At 38.8% G+C, this 22,207-nt stretch overlaps 3 protein-coding genes across 3 annotated transcripts; all 3 read left to right on the top strand.

The window, feature by feature from the left end:
• The first annotated feature begins 239 nt into the window (after positions 1 to 239).
• On the top strand, positions 240 to 7,694 carry LOC763147. Its single transcript, XM_001199032.4, has 5 exons — positions 240 to 369; positions 4,015 to 4,175; positions 4,800 to 5,073; positions 5,876 to 6,134; positions 7,412 to 7,694. The coding sequence occupies exons 1-3, from the start codon at positions 346 to 348 to the stop codon at positions 5,068 to 5,070; spliced, it is 456 nt and encodes a 151-aa protein (XP_001199032.3). The 5' UTR covers positions 240 to 345; the 3' UTR covers positions 5,071 to 5,073; positions 5,876 to 6,134; positions 7,412 to 7,694.
• LOC115923183 (N-acetylmuramic acid 6-phosphate phosphatase-like) lies at positions 5,335 to 7,515 on the top strand. The gene is made up of 3 exons (XM_030983523.1): positions 5,335 to 5,338; positions 5,876 to 6,112; positions 7,412 to 7,515. Exons 1-3 carry the CDS (start codon positions 5,335 to 5,337, stop codon positions 7,513 to 7,515), a joined length of 345 nt encoding a protein of 114 aa, XP_030839383.1.
• Positions 7,695 to 10,985: 3,291 nt separating the features above from the next.
• Positions 10,986 to 20,985, top strand: LOC586467 (putative pyrophosphatase PpaX). Its single transcript, XM_030982937.1, has 5 exons — positions 10,986 to 11,056; positions 12,532 to 12,707; positions 14,038 to 14,309; positions 16,553 to 16,810; positions 18,643 to 20,985. The coding sequence occupies exons 2-5, from the start codon at positions 12,562 to 12,564 to the stop codon at positions 18,747 to 18,749; spliced, it is 783 nt and encodes a 260-aa protein (XP_030838797.1). The 5' UTR covers positions 10,986 to 11,056; positions 12,532 to 12,561; the 3' UTR covers positions 18,750 to 20,985.
• Positions 20,986 to 22,207: the final 1,222 nt, after the last annotated feature.

Raw genomic sequence — 22,207 nt, 5'->3', positions numbered from 1 at the left:
TTCTTCAATGAATCCATTTCTGATTCATCAAAGTTTGTGCATAATGTATCCTATTAAATCAATCCATTATAAAAAATTATAATAACAATTTTTAAATTTTTTTTCAATAAGATAAGAAAGATGGTTGTGATTATTATTTAGAAAAATGGTCTACTGAGAAAAATAAATACAAAAATTAATATGTGGCTGTTGCTTGATTCGAGTCTACATGGAATCAGCTGTTCCACGCGATTGATTTTCATGGCTATCGATGTTGTGGATTCTGCCTTAGAAGTTAGAGCTGCAGCTGTGTCTGTGACTATGATTTTCGGTTGGACCCTGCTTTAAAATCTCATTGATTCATTGATGCTGCAACGCGTTTCATATTTTGTAAGTATTAAATCTGTCACTGCGGTATAATTTAACAAAGACTCCTTGGCAAGCTTGGCTAGAGCACCGACGGCCGACCACCGGAATTCGACAAGTGGTGACGCCTGGACCCTTGGCAGGCGTAGAGTCGGGGCGGTGCGCTGCTCTAACTGGTGGATCGGATGAGAAACTAGGATTTGAAGGAATCAATTTTATTTGACAGTAGACTTTCAAGGCTATTATTGAGCTGGCGGGATAAAAAAATCACAAGGGCTAACAATGCACATGATGCATAGGAAAAGGTATAGACTAACTCCAGGAAGCTTTCATTTCAGGTGGTGCATCAAAAAACATTCAAACAGCAGGTTGAGGTTGGGGCGACATTATCTCAAAATATGCAAAGGGTTAAGGGAGTAATTACAACTTTGACTTACTAGGTTGCTCGACTCCTCTGGGCATCTATCTGGCAACTTGAAATTATAGTTTGAAGAAGTCTTCGATGGGGAAAAGGGGGGTGATTCTTCGTCCTACCCCGACGATTCTTCCATGTTGTATCGTTGATTCAACCGGCGAAGAGAAAGTACGCACTACCGCACATGCCTACATGTAGATCTACACTGTACACACAGGGGCGTGCAGATCCAGTCGGCGGCGAGGGGGGGGGGGGGGCATTTCATGAACAGGGGGAGTCTGAGGGGTGAGGAGCTGAAGAAAAATCGAATTTTCAAAATACAATTTGTGCGATTTGGTGTATACTTTTTGCCAGGATATCATTTCATTAAATCTGTGCCTTTTTCCAGTATAAAATTATGATAAGCCTTGGATTTCTAGGAGGAAAAGACTGTAATTGTAAACACAAGAAGCGGGACTGTATGTGTGCAGTCTGAATTATGGGTATTGTACGCCAGTGTAACAAAAAGTCTTTAGGACACTGGTATTCATGACACCAGTACTCCCAAATTTAGGATAATGAGGCTTGTTTTAGGTCTGATAAGTTAATATCTGATCCAAAGAAAACAGAGCCACCAGCGCTTCCGCTTGTTAAAAGAAAGTTTTTCTGAAAAAGAACTCCCAATTTCTTGATGAAATTTGCTTAAAACTTTCAAAAAATGTCTCTACTCTCTTACATGGATTTGTTATTTGGATGAATTGCTAAGGGGAGACAAAAGTCAAACGACTTGTCGCACAGTACCAGATTATGAACTGTAACCTTTAAAGTTTGCGAATAACAATTTATACTTCATTAAGAGGAAAGGGGTAAAACTACCCATTTATCAGCGGCGGTTCCAAGATTTTTCAAGGGGGGGGGGGGGGGGGGGGGGTGAAGGCAAGAAGTGCGCAGCAGACCATAGATACAGAACACATATATTTATATGAATTGTTTGGTACCATGATTAATAGCCGTTGTGAGTGATAAAAACTCTAATCCATCCCTTGAAATTTAAATTGCAGTGCCCCTATTGTGTGCTCTTTTAAAGAGTACAAAAAAGCCCTCATATTTGGGCATTCCATCTCCAGAGCTGCCAACCATTGCGTTTTTTCCCTGAATTATTCTGTTTTTTATCCAAATGTGATGCCCACATAATTAAGTTTGTAACGCACTTCTTGTCAAGAATGGGAGAAGAATCCATCTGCATGAAAAGGATTAATCCTTCACTGAATAGGGATAGGTAGTTATATGTACCTTTCTTCGCTCCAATGATCTCGAGGCAGCAGACAGTTGTTAAGAGTTTTAACTATAAAAAACTCGCACTCTCTCCATTTACATACCCCAAAAAAGTTTGTATTGGGAACCACTTCTATCTTTACGGATAGGGTGCAGTGGGAGAGCCTTTGCCTATAGTCTGGGGGTGGAATTTCTTTAATTTTTAAAAACTTAGGAAGTTCAAAATATGGGCAAGATTATGGCTATGAGTGGTTTAATAGATCACTATCGAATTGAACTTTGAAGCTTGAAATTTGAATAGTACTAGCCTAGCTGTCTATGACTTTGATGTTACTGATAAAAAAAAGAAAGAAGTATTTTAGAAGGTCTATTGTGCTGCTGCAAGAAAACAAATGTTTAGCCCTTGAATCATGATGCTGTTGATTTTTTCTAAGATAGAGAGAGGACCGAGGGAGGGAGGGAGTGAGGGAGGGAGGGAGGGAGGGAGGGAGGGAGGGAGGGAGAGGGAGGAAGGGAGGGAGGGAGGGAGAGGGAGGGAGGGAGGGAGAGGGGGAGGGAGGGAGGGAGGGAGGGAGAGGGGAGGGAGGAAGAGACTTCAAGGGAGGGAGAGAGAGAGGGGGGGGGGAGAAATTGTGTCACCAATCATGCCAATAAAGAATAATAATTAAATTTATATGGTAGGTGTTATGCCTTTATGTGTTATATACGAGTCAATAAAGTACCGAAATTAAACATGTTCAGTTTTACTGTGTATTTATTACTCCATGTTTGTCGATTGTCACCGGAGTGATACGTGCATGCATAGGTTTACTATTGGTGTGCAGTGTGATACATGTACATTTAAATACGCATGAATAAATCTAGTTCTGATCATCAGATATAACATTAGGTGTTTAATCACATACAATACCGGTACTGCAGGGCCAAAATTGCTCTTGAGATTATCTTCATAGAGCCAAGGATAATGAGTTTGAATCGGGTTAAAAGTATGACTAACATTATTGTTTATTTATTGTATATATGGTAGTTGTCAGAGAGAAATAGAGAAGTGCAGTACGTCTTTGCATTTGCAAAACATGTACATTTACGGTATATGCTCTTTAAAAGGGTTGGGTTTTGTAGTTTCTTTGATCCTAGATATTCTTATTTTAAAACTAGCTTTGCATTGATTTTTTCCGTTATAGTCACATTTCATACACAATCATGTGGCAGTTATCAGTTTAGACCTTGAGCTTAATTCAGTCTCCGATATCGATGGTTGTTCTGCTGAGTCTGAGACCCTAAAATTACTAAAATTACTTATAACTATTTTTGAATATTTTTATAATGTACATGTACATGTATATCGCTGTAGAACATTTATTTTTATAATTCTGGTAACTTGGTCATCAATGGTAACTACCATGGAAACCTTGATTTTTATTGGCTGTTGAGCCCTGTCACCATGGTAGTTGCCATTGATGGCAAAGTTACCATCAATGGAAAGTTTTGTGCAACGGGCCATGCCAAGTATTTATGTTATATTGACATCATTGTACATTTTATATACATTGTATATCTTTTATTTCAATGTTTTCAATGGTGGTGAATAAATAAATTCAATTCAAATTCAATTCAGACTACGTCTGGCTGCAATGTGACCACCTCTACACAGAGGAAGGTTCACAAATGTCAAGTTTGTTTAAAAATTCCCAATACCGGGGGGGGGGGGGGGGGGGGGGGGGGGGTTCACAAAACTTGTCATCAGTGACAAATGACAGTTTTGTTATAAGCCACTGAAATCCTTGCTTCTGATTGGTTATCAGCAGACTTGTCACTGATTTTTGTCATTTGTCATTTCTTTGATTAAGCTTTGTGAAACAGGATCCCAGATGGGTATTTCTGTCTAGTATCAGTTTGCATCAGCCAGTGCAGCTTGCAATTTTGGATTAAATCTGTGATTTTTCTTTTCTTCTGACATCACCATAACTCACGAATGCTTTTATTTGGATTTCTTGCAGACTCTCTTCGGCAGAGTTGGTCAAATCATGAACGGGAACAGTGTCAAGTCTTCTACTACTGCAGCCAATGGCGATAAGAAGGTGGCTATCTTTGACAAAGATGGAACCCTGCTCTGCATGAATGCTATGCTGGCTCCATGGATGATCCAAGTAGCGGAAAGGTAAGACTTAAATATTAAAGACAGTCAACACTACTGGGCCAGAAGGGATTAGACCACACAGCGAGGTCACTGACAGGTGGCTATCTCATTAACTCAGCTCTCAACTAACATAAGAAAAAGAGGATCATATGGGGGACCAACAGGCACCGTTGGGAAGTTTTCTATATAGAGGGAGCAAGTAGCTACAAGTAGGACAGTGGGGCTTTAATGTTTGTGAGCAATTTGAATTTGCCAATTTTGAGACTTTCTAGACAGAATTGGTGTCAATGGGAATAAGAACTTTGCCAAGTCTATTCCTGCACCTTTAGATGATGATAAGTCGTAATATTTTACAAAGACGGAACCCTGTTATGCATAAATGCTATGCTGGCCCCATTGATAGCCTAAACAAGGTGGCCGAAATCATAAAAGTATGATCAAAATAACACATATGATAAGAACATTCTAAAAAAATTTAAAGTTGTAATCACTATACACATAATAATTATACATTGGCCAATGAATTTGGTCACGCCACTGTGATACAGTAGCCCTTTTTAACAATTAAAAATCACATTTAATCATAGTCATTTATAATAGATGAAAAAAAAAAATCACTATTATGAATCCTCCTTTCTTAAATAGAATGGAGGCCGCTACTGGACTCTCCATAAAAGACGAGATTTACAAGGATATGGGGTTCGACGTCCACACTCGCAAATTTGGGTCCGGTCACGTCTTGGAGTCTACCAATGAGGTCTGCATCAACTCTCTTAGTGATCTCCTCGTAAAGAAGGGTCTTTCATCTGAAAAAGCTCGGGATGTGTCCATACACTCCTATGACAAAGATGGCAGTGCTGCTCTACAGGAGAACTACTGCCTTTTGGCGATGTGTACAGTATCTTCTCTAGGCTAAGAGGTGATGATTTTTTGTATAGGTTTAAGTTTGAAGATTCAGTTTTGGATTGGGGGGAGGGGGGGGGGGGGGTGCAAGGCACTCGCCCTCCTTGCAAAGTCAATTCTGGCATATTCATGGTGTGTACATAATACTGTTAGTACCTAAGGAAAATGCACAGAGAAACCGCTCCCCCTCGCTGCTGCCATTATTAAGACTGTCAAAGGCATCTGAAAAATGCGGTAGCCTTTCTTTTAATTACCGGACTTGTCAGACAATTTCGAGATGAGTGAGCACCTCAAGATTGTGATGACCTTTGTTCATTTTTGCCTGTCAGAGAGTTTTCTGACTTGTGTATCCACCCTACCCCCCCCCCCCCCCCCCCCATTGGGAACTTTTTAGAACAGTTGCAGAGACCTTGTAGAATTTGCCAATTTATCCTGTTTAGGAAAGAGAAGAAAATATGTAAAATCAATTGATGTACACAACTAATAGTGAGACCATTAAATAATCATAGTGTCTTATTCTGCTATATGAGTTCATACATTTCAAACTCTCCTAATACTCAATGCATATTGTTAATTTCAATGATCTTTTTATTGATACATGCGAAACAAATAATCACACTGTGCAACATTGTATGTACCTTGGCACCATGAAGCTGTGTGATCTAATGCAAGTTAACATTTAATATTTCTTTAATCTTAAGTATGTTGAATATTAATTTAAATTATTTGTATGCGCCTTGAGCATCTCTAGAGATGGATATGTTGCGCTTTATAAATATTGTTATTATTATTTCTTCTTTGTTTTGAATTTCTTTTAGATAATGGGTATTCAATAGCTGTCAACACCTCCGACAGTCGCGTCACGACTGAAAGCATCTTAGAACGATTGGGTGTGTCCGATCTGGTGGACATGGTGGTGTGTGGAAGCGACGCTGGAGTCAAACCCAAGCCTGATGCGTATACCGCCCTCAAAATCTGCTCAGCACTAGGAGTAGATCCCAAGAATGCTGTGTTTATAGGAGACACCATCACTGATGCTATGGTGCGGAAAGAATGCAGAATGTGGTCTTGTTATAAGTAAGTATCACATACATGTAACATAACGTTAAGTATAACATGAAGCGAATCATCATGTTAGTTTGTCAAGCTCAAATGTCTTTGTAGACATGTGAAAATAACTTGTCCTTAATGGTAATATGTCCCATCTGCATGCCCAAAAATTCAAAAGGTTAAATCCACCGGCATTTGATGAGCAGTGGATAAATAAATTCATCAAAGAATTAATAGCAACAAATACAGACAAATTGAAAATTTTCTTCTTGCACTCATCAGAGTGAATTGCGATAGCTCAGTTGGTAGAGCAGTGGTCTCGTCTGGTGACCCGGGGTTTGAAACCAAGTCGATGCGCTAGTACCTATGGTAAGGCATTAAATCCTCATTACCAGGTCCCCGGAGAGGACCTAAAGCCGTCAGCCGCCGCCTGGTTGCTTACTTTATACAACCATTTATGCTTTCTTAGCGGACAGGTAAAATAACAACCACCACCACCAAATTGCAAGAATTCTGGACAGAAAGCCCAAATCAGACAACATAATTTGAAGCTAAAGGAATGAAGCCTTGCTTACGCCTGTTTTCAATAAATGCCTGGCATAGAGTACCAAAGCTGTGACATCATCAAAATCTATTTTTGGAATTTCTCAATTTTTCAACATCTTCTGAAAGAGCATAAAAAATAACTTAATGTCCAAATGTTGAAAACCAATTGAATATGTTAAGTATTGGCTAAGATATGGCCATCTGAATGAATAGATTTCCAATAGGAACTCAGTGTTATATTGCTCTGGCTCGTAATATTATACCAGATTATATTAAACCAGAGCAATATAACACTCAGTTCCCATAGGAAATCTATTATTCAGATGGTCATATCTCAGCCAATACTTAACCTATTCAATTGGTTTTTAATATTTGGACATTATTTTAATAGTCTTTCAGAAAATGAAGAAAAAAATTGAGAAATTCTAAAGATAGATTTTTGATGACGTCACACTTCACCACTCTATTACATCTTCTTTCTTCCGATTCCTGACAGCCAATCACAGCCTGTTATATTTCCATGCTCTTTGTTCCTTTAGCTTCCATGTTTATAATCCCAGATTTCAGCTTTCTGTTCATTCTTGTGCTCTGATGGATGCAAGACGGAAAAACTCTAATTTGTCTATATTCGTTGCTATATTCTTCGATTTCTGTAGTACCAATTCTCTTTTTATTCTAATAAATGTATTGTGTTCCTATGCATTTACTGCTCTAGCTGGCTGATATTCCTTTTATACTCTCATGTTTCGTTTTTTCAGGTGTTCTTTCTGGAGGTATAGATAAAGCAATATTGGAGAAGAAAGCGGATATTGTTGTGGACAGCATAGAAGAAGCAGCAGACGTAATCCTCAATCAAAATTAACCTATTGCCTACAGGAGCCTATGGTGGTCACAGAATTTAGTAGTCAACGTGTTAATTCTCCACTGAATGAACTCTCTGAAGCCATAGAGCAGGACTTGGTATCTATTTTTATATGATTATTCTATCATATAGATGTTTTCAGTAAAGCAATAATAGGCATACAGGAGTATTTTTCACTGGGGGGGGGGGGGGGGGTTCATGCCTCTTGTTGAATATCAACTTTCCAGTGTCTACATGTGAGTGAGCATAAAATATTGGAACTTTCAGTTGGTAGCTGAAAATGTTGGTTCATCAACATTGTACAATAGATGATATACAAAGTTACAAACATTACATATTTGGGAATATCAACTTTTCAGTGTCTACATGTGAGTGAGCATATAAAATGGAACTTTCAGTTGGTAGCTGAAAATGTTGGTTTATCAGCAAAGTACAATAGATGATATACAAACATTACATATTTGGGAATATCAACTTTTCAGTGTCTTACATAATGAGTGAGCATATGAATTGGAATTTTTTATATGGTAGCTGAAAATGTTGGTTTATCAGCAATGTACAATAGATGATATAAAAAGTTACAAACATTACATATTTGGGAATATCAACTTTTCAGTGTCTTACATAATGAGTGAGCATATAAGTTGGAACTTTCATATGGTAGCTGAAAATGTTGGTTTATCAGCAATGTACAATAGATGATATACAAACATTACATATTTGGGAATATCAACTTTTCAGTGTCTTACATGATGAGTAAGCATATCAATTGAAACTTTCATATGGTAGCTGAAAATGTTGTTTCATCAGCAAATGTACAATAGGTGAGATACAACAGTTACCAAAAGTATTCATTTTTAGTCAAACCTTAGTAACCAGCTCCATGTATGTCCGTCATGTGATAACAATTCTGTATTAGAATCATTGTGCAATTGTGAGTATATTTCAGGAGAAACCTGAGTTACCAAAAGCAACTCTTGTTTTATTTATTTTTTAATTTTACATCTGTTAAACATTTTAATATATCATGTAAGGAGAGCCGGAATTGTATCAAGATATAAGTGATATTGATAAATAAATGTTTGACTCTCAGCAGACAATATTGTCATGATATAAGATCGGTGTGGACTATTACTATTACTGTGTTTGTGTGCTCTTTAAATCTGCTCTAAATGATCTTGCAATTTCTTTACAGGGCTAGCTCTCACTGAAATCATGAAACCCATGTTTAGCACCGGGTAAAGCTGAAATAAATAAGAAATAGTAAAGCAGGTACATTAGACAGTTTATGTAGCACACGTACCTAGTACATGTATATTTGTATTGTAGATTTTATTGCTTTTAGATGATTTGTATGCAATGTATGAAATACAACTTAAATTTCACAAAGTGAGTCATGAGGTGAAATGCATTTTTTTTAAATTTGTGATATTGAATACATTATATGTAATATATCAAATCAAACTATCTCATAAAGTTGTCACCATATGCGAAGAAAAAAAACCCATATTTGTCTGTATTGTGATTTTGTGGTATAATTTGTTTCACCAAAGTGCTATAAGGCCTAAAATAAAAACTTGTTGTATTGCCCTTTGGGTGCCAAAACATGGGTTCGGTCAGTCAGAATTTTTTTTTTTTAAACTTTTTTTTGGTCGCCCTCTTTGGGCCGATGTTTTCAGATTTGAATGTTTTTTTCTTTTTCCCGCCTTAGCTCTTTTAGCTGAAATTTCTCAGTTTTTAATGCTTTAATACATGTGCTTCAGCGTCATCATTCCATTGATATCTTTTTCACCTCATAATTATCCATGGTTTGCACGAGTGAGAATTTTGTAATAATTTGATTTTATGCATTTATATCCCATTTAAACAAACAAAATAAATTTATTTGTATTCATTAATATAAACAAAATATAAGAAACGGTTTAATTTTTTTTTTTTTTTTTTAATGCAGACCGTAGATTTTCAGATTTTTGGGTCGGTCGCAAAGTGCAATACAAGTTTTTATTTTAGGCCTAATAATAAGTTAAGGAAAACATTTTTTTGTTGTATTTCCTCCAGTTTCAAAATGAATCCTATGTTACGTATGGTATAGCTGTAATAATTAGAGGAAACCCATATATAATAAGGCTAGGGGAGGATCGAGTTCTGAGGGGGGTGGGGGGGGGGTACTTGCCAAACTAATTCAGTATGTTTGGTGATTTCAGTTGGCATTATAAAAATGGGGGTTACTTTACCATCATCTTCGAATTACAAAACCCAGATGAAATTAAATAAAAGCATTTTATAAGGAAGTCTCTATATAAGAATTTATAATATAAGTGCATCCTTTTCTGTCAAAATGACGCCTCGGAAATAGGTATGGGTTTGGAGGCATCAGCACGTACTTACAATAACCCCGCCAAAACCAAATCTATGTTACTTCCCCCCCCCCCCCCCCAACCCCCCCCCCCCACCCCCCCCCCCCCCCCCCCCCCCCCCCCCCCTCAGTATAGAAAGAAAGAATATTGAAGTGGGTGCGGTCGATCGGATTATAAAAAAGAAGCCGAAATGAAATAGAAACTGGTATAGTCTTCCTATAATAGACAGTCGTGAGATTGAAGTCGTAAACAAACCCGATCACTGTTTAGTTTATTAGGAAGAGGAAAATGGAGTGATCATTAATTCTCCTTTTTAATACACCCTATTAATTGTCATTGTCAAAAAATGGTTTTTCCCTTTAGTTTTAATGGCAAAATTGGCGAGTCCATTATTTGTGACTATCTATAAAGTGACGGAGTCTGATCGTGAGAGACTAGAATTATATCTTTATGACGTAACACAAGTCTACAAAACGACTAGTGCGTGGTCTTGGTTTCCTGCCGTATACGAACTTTTACAATTTATCATTTATTCCCATCCCAACAATTTAGAAGCTAACGTGTCATGTTGCTATAAATTATTAATTTAAAACTATTTTGGAATCAATACAGTTTGGGAAATTAAGTTTGACGATAAATTGAAGAAAGAATATTAAGAAAAGAATATCACACGTTTCAATGGGTATCTGACTAAGACTAGCCACCGACTAAGCATGTGACAGGCATGTGAAAAAGGATTCCCCACCATGAGTGTCACATATTGTAAACAAGGTGCACCGGTACAGTGCTCGTACGTATGCAGTCATCGCCCGTCGCGATCGCATGTACGTACCATGACCATGACCATGTACCGGCCCGGCCGACTGAGCTAGCTAGCCCCGCCGCTATCATTCTGCTACGAAACCGTTTTGCTTGTAACACTGGTCATATTTTCCTGCCTTTTTAAATTTCGAGAGAGAAGTTCTTATGGAGGCAAGTGACTTCGAGCTGGCTTTATCTGATTTTGAGACTGAGTTTTATTATCGCCCAGCTAGACTACTCGGTCTAGATCTAACTTCTAAGTTAGACTAAATCATCCTGCATTCATCTCACCCGAATTTTATAATCATCCGCTGAGCTGACTGCTGAGCACCATTCACAAGTTCAACCTTCACTCACTCTCACAGTGACAGTTACAAGTTTTGGTAAGTTAGGCAATTGAAAGTAACGAGCTGAGGCCTTTGAAGTTTGAAGTTTGAGTTTGAGGGAAAATAACAATTTCTGATTTTGTTTAGAGTAGTCTAAACTAGGGTCTAGATCTATACTAGTCTAAAGTCAGTGGCCAGGGTGGGGGGGGGGGGGGGGGGGGGAACGGAGGGGGCAATTGCCCCCCCCCCAAAAAAAAAACATAGAAAGAGAGAAGAGAAAAAAGGGAGAGGACCAGCGCTCAAAATACAAGTGGGCGATGGGCGATTCGCCCCCGTACATGAGCTCCATTCCATAATCGCCTCCGTCAGATGGTTCACAGGGCTGGGGGCGATTGCAAAATAAAGCAGATATGGAGACATTGCAAATTATATTTCATCATTTCATGACATGATGTAGAGATCTAGAAGTCTAACTTTAGTCTACAGTTGCGAAAACTTACCTCACAATCCACAAAAATGGTTAAATGAACCTTCAATTTTCAAAGGAAAATGTGGAAGTGGATAACTTATTAAGACAGGTGGATTGAGATGGATGGGTTATTGGTTATGAATTGAGAGGAGAAGATGATGAACCCGTGGAAAGAGCTTGGAATCTGGAAGTGGGTGGTATGACTATCATGCTATGAGAAGAAGAGGATGACCAAAGATGATGTTGGCAGTTGAATAATATTGTCAAGACTAACAAAAGAATGTAATAAGGTTGCTCTGAATGACTAAGAGGAATGTGCAGAACAGGAAGAAATAGAGAGAATATCATCACGGGATAAAAGTCAGTAACCCCCATATAATTTGTAAAGTTGTAAGAGGGAAAATGCCGCCTTAAAAATATGATCATGATGAAATAGCAAATAATTTAGGAGCATTCATGGGTACCAATTCAATGAAAATTTGTATTAAAAAAGAGCCCCTGTGAGAGGGCTCATGGGGGCTCTTTTTTGTTTGGAAGAGCCCCCGTGGACAAAAAATTAATTTGAGCCTTGGAGAGGACATACGAAAAAGGAGCAGACAAAGACAGGAGTCGAGAACGGTACAACGAATCGTCTTCTTTCTCTGATAATAAATTTAATGAAACGTAGACCTACATGTACGTCAAACAAAGCTTGCGGAGGGGGGGGGGGGTGGGAATTGAATTCAGACAACGATTAAGAATAGTCGAGAACGGTCCAACGAATCGTCTTCTTTCTCTAATTATAAAGTTAATGAAACGTCAAAGCTTTCGCGCTTTGTGCGGGAGGGGGGGGGGAATTGAATTCAGACAAGGAATCAGGCTTCAAGGATTAAGACTAGAGAGTCGAGAACGGTCCAACGAATCGTCTTCTTTATAATAATAGGCCTAGGCCTAGATCAAATGAAACGTCAAAGCTTCTGCGCTTTGCGCGGGAGGGGGGGGGGGAACTGAATTCAGAAAAGGATTCAGAGTCTACACCTAACTAGTAACTTGTCTTTCATGTCTTTATCTTTACTTTTTATAGACATTCCTTTTCTGATCGAAATCTTCCAAGATGAACAACAACAGCAATAGCTACATCAACCCCTATTCTACAGGCACAGCCAGTGCTGAGAAGAAGGTAGTGATCTTTGACAAAGATGGGACCCTGACCTGCATGCATGCTATGTGGGCTCCCTGGTTAATCCAGACAGCAGAAAGGTAAACTTAAAGCCCCACTGTCCTCCTTGTAGCTACTTGCTCCCTCTATATAGAAAACTTCCCCAATCAGTGCCTGTTGGTCCCCCATGATCCTCTTGCTTCTTATGTTATTTGAGAGCTGAGTTGATGAGATGGCTACCTGTCAGTGACCTCGCTGTGTGGTCTAATCCCTCCTGGCCAAACTAGTGCAGATAAGCTTTAAAGTTAAACTAAAACTAAAACCATAAAAGTACACCTAGGGTCTATAAGAATCTTTCGAGAAGGGGGGGGGGGGGGGGGAGGCTTATCTTATGATCATTCATAGAAAGTGTTTTATTTATATAAAAAAATTATTGATACAAATAAAGTCAGTGCTCATACTTGTCTTTAGGAAAAAATAAAGAACCTGAAGTACGTCTAGTCCTATAAGAAGCTTTCAGGGGGTGGGGGTAGGCTTTTGATCGTTTTAATCAAAAGGGGATAGAGAGAGTGAACCTTGATATCGTAGGTCTGGATCTACATGTAACGTCTGAAGGGTGTTTCACAAAACTTGTCATCAGTGACAAATGACAGTTGTTATTTAAGCTACTGAAATGCTTGCTTCTGATTGGTTATCAGCCGATTTGTCACTGATATTTTGTCATTTGTCATTGAAAAAAGGCTTTGTGAAATGGGTCCGTGGTCTAAAGCCTTTTATTTTAAGTGTTAATTCCTAGATCTATACAAACAAAGTCTGTGCTCACAGTCTCAGGAAAAATATAAATTGAACAAGGAGGGGGGGGGGGGGGGGGGGGTCAATTTAATTAATTTAATTAATAAAAATAAAGTCGGAGCTCATACAGATACTACAGAAAGAACTATTGCTGTATATGATTGATAATGATAAAAAGCTACAAGGTGTGATTAAGTAGCTTGCAAATCGGTCATCCAATTGAATTGTAGTTTCTTTGACTTTTGTCATGTACTCTAATATTTTAGAGATAGCGCATGGTACAAATGACCCCAAATATCCACAGATCTTTTACACATGGAGAAACTCCACTTTGAGCATCTTTAATAATAAATGCCAAAGTCCTAGATGTGCTTCATGAATACCTTTTGTTTGCCCTCTGGAAAAGAATACTTCCACCTGCGTATCTTAGAATGTACCGTTGGTGCATGAATGAATAATGTTACATAACTTTCATGAGCGCATATCCAGTATTCATCTCTGGTGGGTTTTACCTTTTTGGTACAAATGACCTTTATCTGCCCATGCGCAGATTGTATCTGTAAACTCCCTTATTGGCTAGATTGATATCATACAAATTCAAAGTATTTGTTATGTCTTCTCCCCCAACCACCCAAACAGAATGGAGGCTTCAACTGGACTCTCACTTCAAGATGATATCTACAAGGCGATGGGGTTCAACTTCGACGCCCGCATGTTTGGACCCGGGATCCTGATGGAGTGTACAAACCAAGTCTGCTTTGAGTACCTGTGTGAGCTCCTTGTGAAAAAGGGGCTTTCCCCTGAGAGGGCTCGTCTCGTCAGCGAGGATTGCTTTGACGATGGTAATGCTGCGGTCTGCGGAGAGCTCCTGGAATTTGGCGATGTACATGGTATCTTCTCCAGGCTCAGAGGTACTGGTTTGTTCTATAATAAAAACTAAGCAGGCCTGATAATTACCCGATATAAATCGGTTTCCTGATTTTTTTGATTTTTTCCTGTCCTTTCTTTTTTTACCTGAATTTTTTCTTCCCGATTTCCTGACTTTTCCCTTATTTTCTCTATTCTTCGCTTTTTTCCCCTAATTTTCCGTAATTTTCTTACTCAAAAGGGGTGAATTTTTTTCAGTGCCATTTCCCCCCCCCCCCAAATCTTCTTCTTTCTTTTTTTACTCAAAGTGGGCGTGGTTGAGGTGCTCACTATCACCCCTGCTAATGCAAGGGTCACTCTGTGGCCTGGACCCACCCTCCTCAGGTCATCACCTTTCTTCACCTGAGCCAATTATTTGTAACCTCAGGGTTTCACCATCACTTCATGTGCTTTACAAAAAACAAAGGCAAAGCATCACTCTTATCAGCAAATGTGTTAGTCCAGGCTTCACCCTTTGAATTATTTGCATAGGTGATGCTTCACTTTTGTCAGTTTTACATAGGTGAGGCTTCACTTGTGTCAGTTTTCCATAGGTGAGGCTTCACTTTCGTAAGGCTTCGACTCGAGCGCATGGCACTGCTGTGGCGTAATACCTTTGTGGAATACGTCAACATTGAAATCTCGCGAAAATATAGGCTAAGTTTTATGCACAGATTTCTTTAATAATCAATCGTAAAACAGGGTCGGAGTAGTACCGTCTCAAAATGATCGGAAAACTCTGAACTTTCTATTTTTTTTCAACTCACCTCGCAAAAACTTGGGGCCAAAACTTGGCACGATCTGCGCTGCGCATGCTGGGTACAATACCGACAGCTCGTAGGCTACTAGTCTCGTTTCCAGAATTGAGGCTGGCCTTTCAGGCACGTATACTGCGAATACTCACGCAACTAGTTATGTGTAGGAGACTAGTAGACTACTCGAAAACGATCTCGTGAAATCTCGAAATCAGTTTCGCTGGAGAAAAGTTCGGTGACCTCAGGACGATCACTCTGCGAGTGCATGAGTGAGGGGAATAAAAATTAAATAGTTGTTTTGAAACGCACGATTTCGACATGATTTCGACATATTTTCGACGCGACCGGTAGTGGCTTCGATGTCACATCACCTGAACAAACAAGGCGACCGATTGGATTCGATGTCACATCACCAGAAAAAAACAAATTACTCATCAAAGCTTCACACATTTCATCAATTTGTATAGTAAAGCTTCACCCAATGAAGAAAAACGAACGTTAGGACTTCACTACAACAACAAATAGGTCAGGGTCAGGCTTAGGCGTCGAGTCGACGTCGATATTTGGCGACCTCTGAGGAGGGTGGGTCCAGGCCACAGAGTGACCCTTGCATAAGCTAAAACCAATTTTACCCACAAAATACTGTGCTTGACAATACTTGGGCTGGGTTGTTTGGAAATTGTGTGTTATGGGCTCTATACTAAAACAAAATAACATACCGGTATACGTATGCAAGAAGTAAACAACAAAAAAAAAAAAAAAAATCTGCTTAAGTGATAGGAAAAGGTAGAAAATGGTTAGATTGGCAGTGAATAGGCAGGCACTTATAATAGAAACCACACATTTATTCTTCATTTCACTGGTCCATGCCTCTGTGGTTTCATCTATGATCTTTGTCGGCTGTCCAAAAGAAGGCCGTTATGTCAGAGCTATGGATTGCCATGCCAATAGAAGTAATGGCCTTTTGATCGGCAGCTGATGTCCTGCTGTCTCTCACTCCAATATTATTGATAGATCTTCACAACTTCTATAACATTTCTTTTGTATTCACCATTTGGGGTTGGAGAGGAGGGGGGGGGGGGGGGTTGTATCCCACATACATCTGTGAATCTTGATGTGCATCCCCTCTTTCTTTTTTCTGTCTTTTTCCCCTTTTACCAATAATTTTTTCCCTCCATATTTGTATTATTATGTAATATCCTTTGAGGGTAGTCATACTATCAAGCTTTGCTTACTTTGTCAACCCTCCTGTTTGATGTTTTCGATTAGTTACAGCCAGCCTTAATTATATTCTTTTGTCATGTGTAAATTTGCAATGATTGTTTGTTTATAATGCAAAAGAAAAAATAAAATAAAACAGAAATAAATAAATCAAATCAAATCAAATCAAGATATGCAAGATGAAAGAGAAAAATGGAAATTTGAATGTTCTCGGTAGGTTTTCACGGTGTTAACAAAGATACATATCGTTTTCTTCCTTTTCTCCTTTGTAGACGAGGGCTATTACATTGCTGTTGACACTGCAGACAGTCGCATCATGACGGAAGGCACTCTGGACAGACTAGGCGTGTCTCACCTGGTCGACATGGTGGTCTGCGGAAACGACGCTGGAATCAAACCAAAGCCCGATGCGTATACCGCCCTCAAGATCTGTTCTAGACTAGGAGTACATCCCAAGAACGCCGTCTTCGTAGGGGACACCATCACTGATGCTATGTGCGGCAAGAACTCAAAATGCGGCCTTGTCATAAGTAAGTGAGGCACTCCTACACTTTCCTCTACTGCTTTAACTGGGAAACAGCAATTTGGTCAGAAGTGCCCAAGGCAGTCCTGCGATTTAGTCGTATTTCGTACGATTTTTAGAATCAACTACGACAGTACGATTTGCCTCAATAAAATACAATTTATTAAAAAAAAAAAAATTAAAAATGGAAAAACGATTCTGTCCTGTAAAGTATCCTACAAGCATCTCACATGGGCAATTTGGGGATGTTCATTGGTTCATCGAACACACCAGTCGTGACGAGATCATGTATATTAAACCAATGATCCATACAAAAAATTCTTCCTGTAAGTACGAACTATAAGAGGCATTGATTCGTGTAACAGTGTGTGTTGTTTTTTAAAGAATACAACTTTTGTCAGTAAAATACAAGTTTGGGGGTTAAATAATACAGTTTTTGAACTCCAGAGGTTGGCAGGTCTGCCAAGGCAGTGGCGGATCCAGGGGGGGGGGGGGGCCCGGGGGGCCCGGGGGGCCCGGGCCCCCCCCCCCCCCCCCCCCCCCCCCCCCCCCTTGAGAAAAAAATCATGTAAAATCACGCGATTTTTACCTTTTTTGGGGGGTAAAAAATGATCTTTTATGTCAAGGAAATTGATGTTAGTATACACACCTGAAACTGTGCTGATTAGGCACAGCTAGTATTATTGTTTTTTGTTTGCAGATGTCTGGTTTTACGTTATGTTTACATAGCCAACGTTGAACAGACAACAATGAACCAAGGACTTGTAATTTTGAGTTATGACAATTGGCGTTTTACATGTCCATAAAAGATACCATAGTTTTCAGACTATCCCCCCTATTCATTGCAACTCTCTTCTTGCTATAAACATTAAAGGTAAAGACCAGTTTTGGAAACGCCCCCCTCTCAAAATATGAAATGGAAGCTCTTATTACCAATAATGTGAAAGAATATGTTTTGACAAATAAGTGATGATACAAATTTTGCTGAGAAACCGCCTACTAAATGATATATTTGGTAAATTATTATATCTATTTGAACCTGATAGATATCGTGCATGTGTCGCGTAGTCCCATATACATCTTTCCGTGTACAGTGCTTATAACTTTACAAAGACTGGGCCAAATTTCTTATCATTTTGATGATTCCATTACCTTGCAGTACACATCAATACTTATATGCTAGATGATCAACCTTTTCTGATCGATTCCACGTTTCTTTCACAATGTAATCGCATGACCATAACTGGTCTTTATCTTTAAATACTAAATAAGAAGTTCCTGCAGGTAACATAGTATATTCATTTGCACAATGCCTAGCGTTGAATGGGTCAATGCTCGTTTCCTGAAATAGATAATTTAAAGAATGGCAGGAAACGGGAAGAAAGTTGCGTTGGGTTTTTAGGAAACACAAGTATACAATGGCAGGCAGTTAATGTCAAACAGAATAATTAGTAGAGTTCAGTTTTCTCTAGATTTGAATAAGAAGCCGAGTTGGTATGGTTTGCACATTATTATTTTTCCCCGACAGTTGTCTTATTTTCATACAATGGCAGGAAGAGTTTAGTTATGTTGCCGAAAGAAAATGAAAGATAATGTACCATTACAAGATGCTAATGTATTTTCGTAGTTTATTGGGTTTAGTCACATCCCAGGTCAAGGAATTATTGTAGCTAAGATAACAAGATTATATTTTAAGCTTATCTTGTTAAATGTCTGGGCAACAGCCAAATATTTTGCCTTGTGTACTATGGGGTATGAATGAGGACTGTACATTAATTTTTCATTTCTCTCTCTCTCTCCCTCTCCCCTTCTTCCTGTCTCTCTTTTCTTTCTTCATAGGTGTCTTGACTGGGGGCGTCGACAAGAGAATTCTAGAGAAGAAAGCTGACTTTGTTGTAGATAGCATCGAGGAAGCAGCCGATCTGATCCTGAGTCGTAACTGCTAGAAATCGGACATCCATGTACATCTGTATGGCTTCTGTGAAGCTTTGCTATAACTTGACACAATTTTCTGTGAATCCTATATTCCTGATTAGACCAAACAAGAGGTTTGTGTGTTCTACTAACTTTGATGATAATAAGAACCTATTCTTGTATAGCACAAATCTTATTATAAAGTCCCTATGCCCATCCAAAGGGCTTTGGAAATGTTTACCCTAGCTTTAGCTCTGGCAGCCGTTATCAGGGCACGGTGCATTTTAAGGAATAATCCTACCAGGTACCCATTTAATCTACCTTGCCTGGATGGATTGTGGCAAATGTAGATTACCGGTAATGTTTCGCCAAATGTCGTTATATCTGTTGTAGGGATTTGAACCCTTGTGGTTCACAGTCCAGAAACTTATCCACTTGACCACAACACACCTTCATCTTTACTGATGTCTGAAAGTGCACATACCTCATTTTTAAAGCGATATGCATTTTTAAAGATTCGTTAGTTGGTCTGAGACTACAATCAACAATTCATTCATTCAATTCAAAAATTATTTGACTAATCAAAAGCAAGTTCTGTTGTTTTTGGTTGTTAATTAGAAGAAGACTAGTAGAACATCGTTATTTGTTTTTACTGGAAAGATTTTTCATCTGATACACTGCTCTTCTACATGAATTACTATTGTGGGGGGAGAATTTCAGCGTTATGAAGACAATTAGAATCTTTCCTGTCAATTTAAGTTGGGAAACAATACCACCCCTGTAATATTAACGAATCAAATAAGCTGTTACTCAATTATGTGTATAGATATTGGATGTACCGGTCCACAATTTTTGTCGGAATGACTTTAGTATTTGTTTCTTATGTGAGGTACTGTGTAAATCACAAACTAGACCAAAGATCTTTCCATGTTTTGTTGATACATGGGTATTATGTGAACATTTTCAATGTAAATATATATTGGTTCTTGTAATGTGCTACAGATCATGAGATTATAATGACTGTCTCGTGGGCCTCCAGAAGAGTTATCAATAGGCTCATGCGAAGAACGGCCCGCAGCCGTAATTTTTTTTACACGGCAGCCTTTGATTTTATGTCTTAAATTTCAATAAACACGCTCACGAAGGGTCTAGCTAGCTCATGCATCGTTGATTGCCTAGATGAGATGAGCTGATGATGATGCTATATTATATATATAGCATGCAAACCTCATACCGGCCGAGAGGGGGTCGATATAGAGTCAATACAATCTTACAACTCTACTAATTCATTATGTGTAAAAATATTGATGTTGATATTTATAACTTTGCACTTGTAGTTGAATATGAATATGAGATGAGTACATTATCATTGTTAACGCACCACATGTTTGAAATAAAGACTAGACTCACCGCGAGCGGTTTCATTGAAATTAAAGCCGTAAAATCACAGGCTACAGTGTAAATAAAAATACGCGGCCTGCAAGAGCCTTCCGACAACTTGTCTGAGGGTTCACTCTGCTGGCATTGTCGGTCTCATGGGCTGTCAGTTGACTGGGATGTCCCACTTTTTGTTAGCATGTGCACCGTTCAAGCGCAAGGCATTACAGAATGTTGTCAATCTGTCGCACAAAAGAAGCATGTGATGTAGTTTCTTCAGGAAAGTGGGTTGTAAGAACATTGGTAGACGATCCTGTCTTTTCTACTTCGTCTGCATTGCAATTTTTTATGATAATATGTATGTGTAGCTAATGTTATGTGTGATAATACAATGTACATTTATATCGGGAATATACAATGTACATTTATATCGGGAATATACAATGTACATTTATATCGGGAATATACAATGTACATTTATATCGGGAATATACAATGTACATTTATATCGGGAATATACAATGTACATTTATATCGGGAATATACAATGTACATTTATATCGGGAATATACAATGTACATTTAAATCGGGAATATACAATGTACATTTAAATCGGGAATATACAATGTACATTTCATATCAGAGAATGTACATGTACTTACTGTTCCCTGTTTATACTCTGTGCTACAAAGTGTTTAAAGGGAAGTCCACCCTGTTTTATAAGCAGAACAATTAGAGAACTTGTTCAAACAGGTCAGTGAAGTTTGAGCAAAAAACGATCAAATATGAGAAAGTTATGAATTTTTGAAGGTGCGATCAATCAAACACAAATTGGCAACTCAGTGACGAATCTTGCGAAATCCTTCATATTTGCCTTAGATATTAAAAAAATATATATATATATATATATATATATATATTACATATTTCTCTAATTTTTCTACTTTTATGAAAGCCAACTTAATGTCAGGATGGACTTCCCCTTAAATATAGCTCTGAGTGCGATATTGTGCTGAATATTTAATAAAATTTACAAATGTATTTATTGTTCCAATCAGGAGTATATATAGAATGCTATAATATAGTTTATATACAAGAGTAGATATTTATTCAGGTGTTCTGCTTGATTATTACATTTTCCAAGGTATGTAGTGTATAGATGTGTGAAAGGATGTGAACAAGTAAAGTGAAAATTTAGAATTGGTTGATCAACTGATCAAAATACTGGAGATGGGGGGGGGGGGGGGGTATAAAGAGAGGAATATATACAGACAAACGAACTAGAAAGATAGAGAGAGAGAGAGAGAAAGAAAAAAAAATTAAAAATAGAATAAAAAATAAGAGATGGAGGGAAACAAGGGGTGCTACAATGAGATGTTGACGAAGGGGGCGTGTTCCGATATTTTTTTTAAAGAAACTGTATAGATGCCTATTAAAAGAAAGAGTGACAACGCGAGGGTATGGATTTTTTTTCACTTTCGAGATCACTTGTAACATTGGCAGTAGTTTGCAGGGCAGGGACACCTCTGAACTGGCTATGGTGACAGAGAAAGATAGAGAGAAGGGGGGGGGGGGGGGGGGCTAAATGCCTGTCAAAAGGGACACCATATTATGCATACTGCAAAATTGCGTGCCCCCCCCCCCCCGCCCCTTTCCGGTAAAAAAGACACCTTATGATATCTTTACCCTTTCTTTCTTTTTCCTTCTCCTTATTCTCCTTTTTCCCCTTTTCTCTCCGTCTCTCTTCCTTTTTCCCCTTTTCTCTGCTCTCTCTCTCTCTCTCTTCCCCTTTCTTCATTTCCCCTCGATCCTTTCTCTCCTCTTCCTTCTCTCTCCTCCCTCTTTTCTTCTCCTTTCTCCCTTCCCTTTTCTTTATTTTCCCCCTCCTTTTTTTCCCTTCTCCTTTTTTCCTTTCTCTTCCCCCTTCCCCCCTTTTTTTTACCGGGGGGGGGGGGGGGGGGGGGCACGTGCCCCTTGTGCCCCCTGAATCCGCCACTGGTATAGTTGTATATATGTACAATTTCTTGCGTTCTGATTGGCCGGCTGGATGCTTGGCCCGCCATATACCCCGGCATAATTATTTTCCTCGACTAGCTCTTAACACGAGCTTTCC

The sequence above is a fragment of the Strongylocentrotus purpuratus genome, unplaced genomic scaffold, assembly GCF_000002235.5.
Source record: "Strongylocentrotus purpuratus isolate Spur 01 unplaced genomic scaffold, Spur_5.0 spur5_scaffold_13, whole genome shotgun sequence".
Classification (NCBI taxonomy): Eukaryota; Metazoa; Echinodermata; class Echinoidea; order Camarodonta; family Strongylocentrotidae; genus Strongylocentrotus; species Strongylocentrotus purpuratus.
The sequence above is the reverse complement of the archived record's forward strand: the minus strand, read 5'-3'. Positions and strand labels throughout refer to the sequence as shown.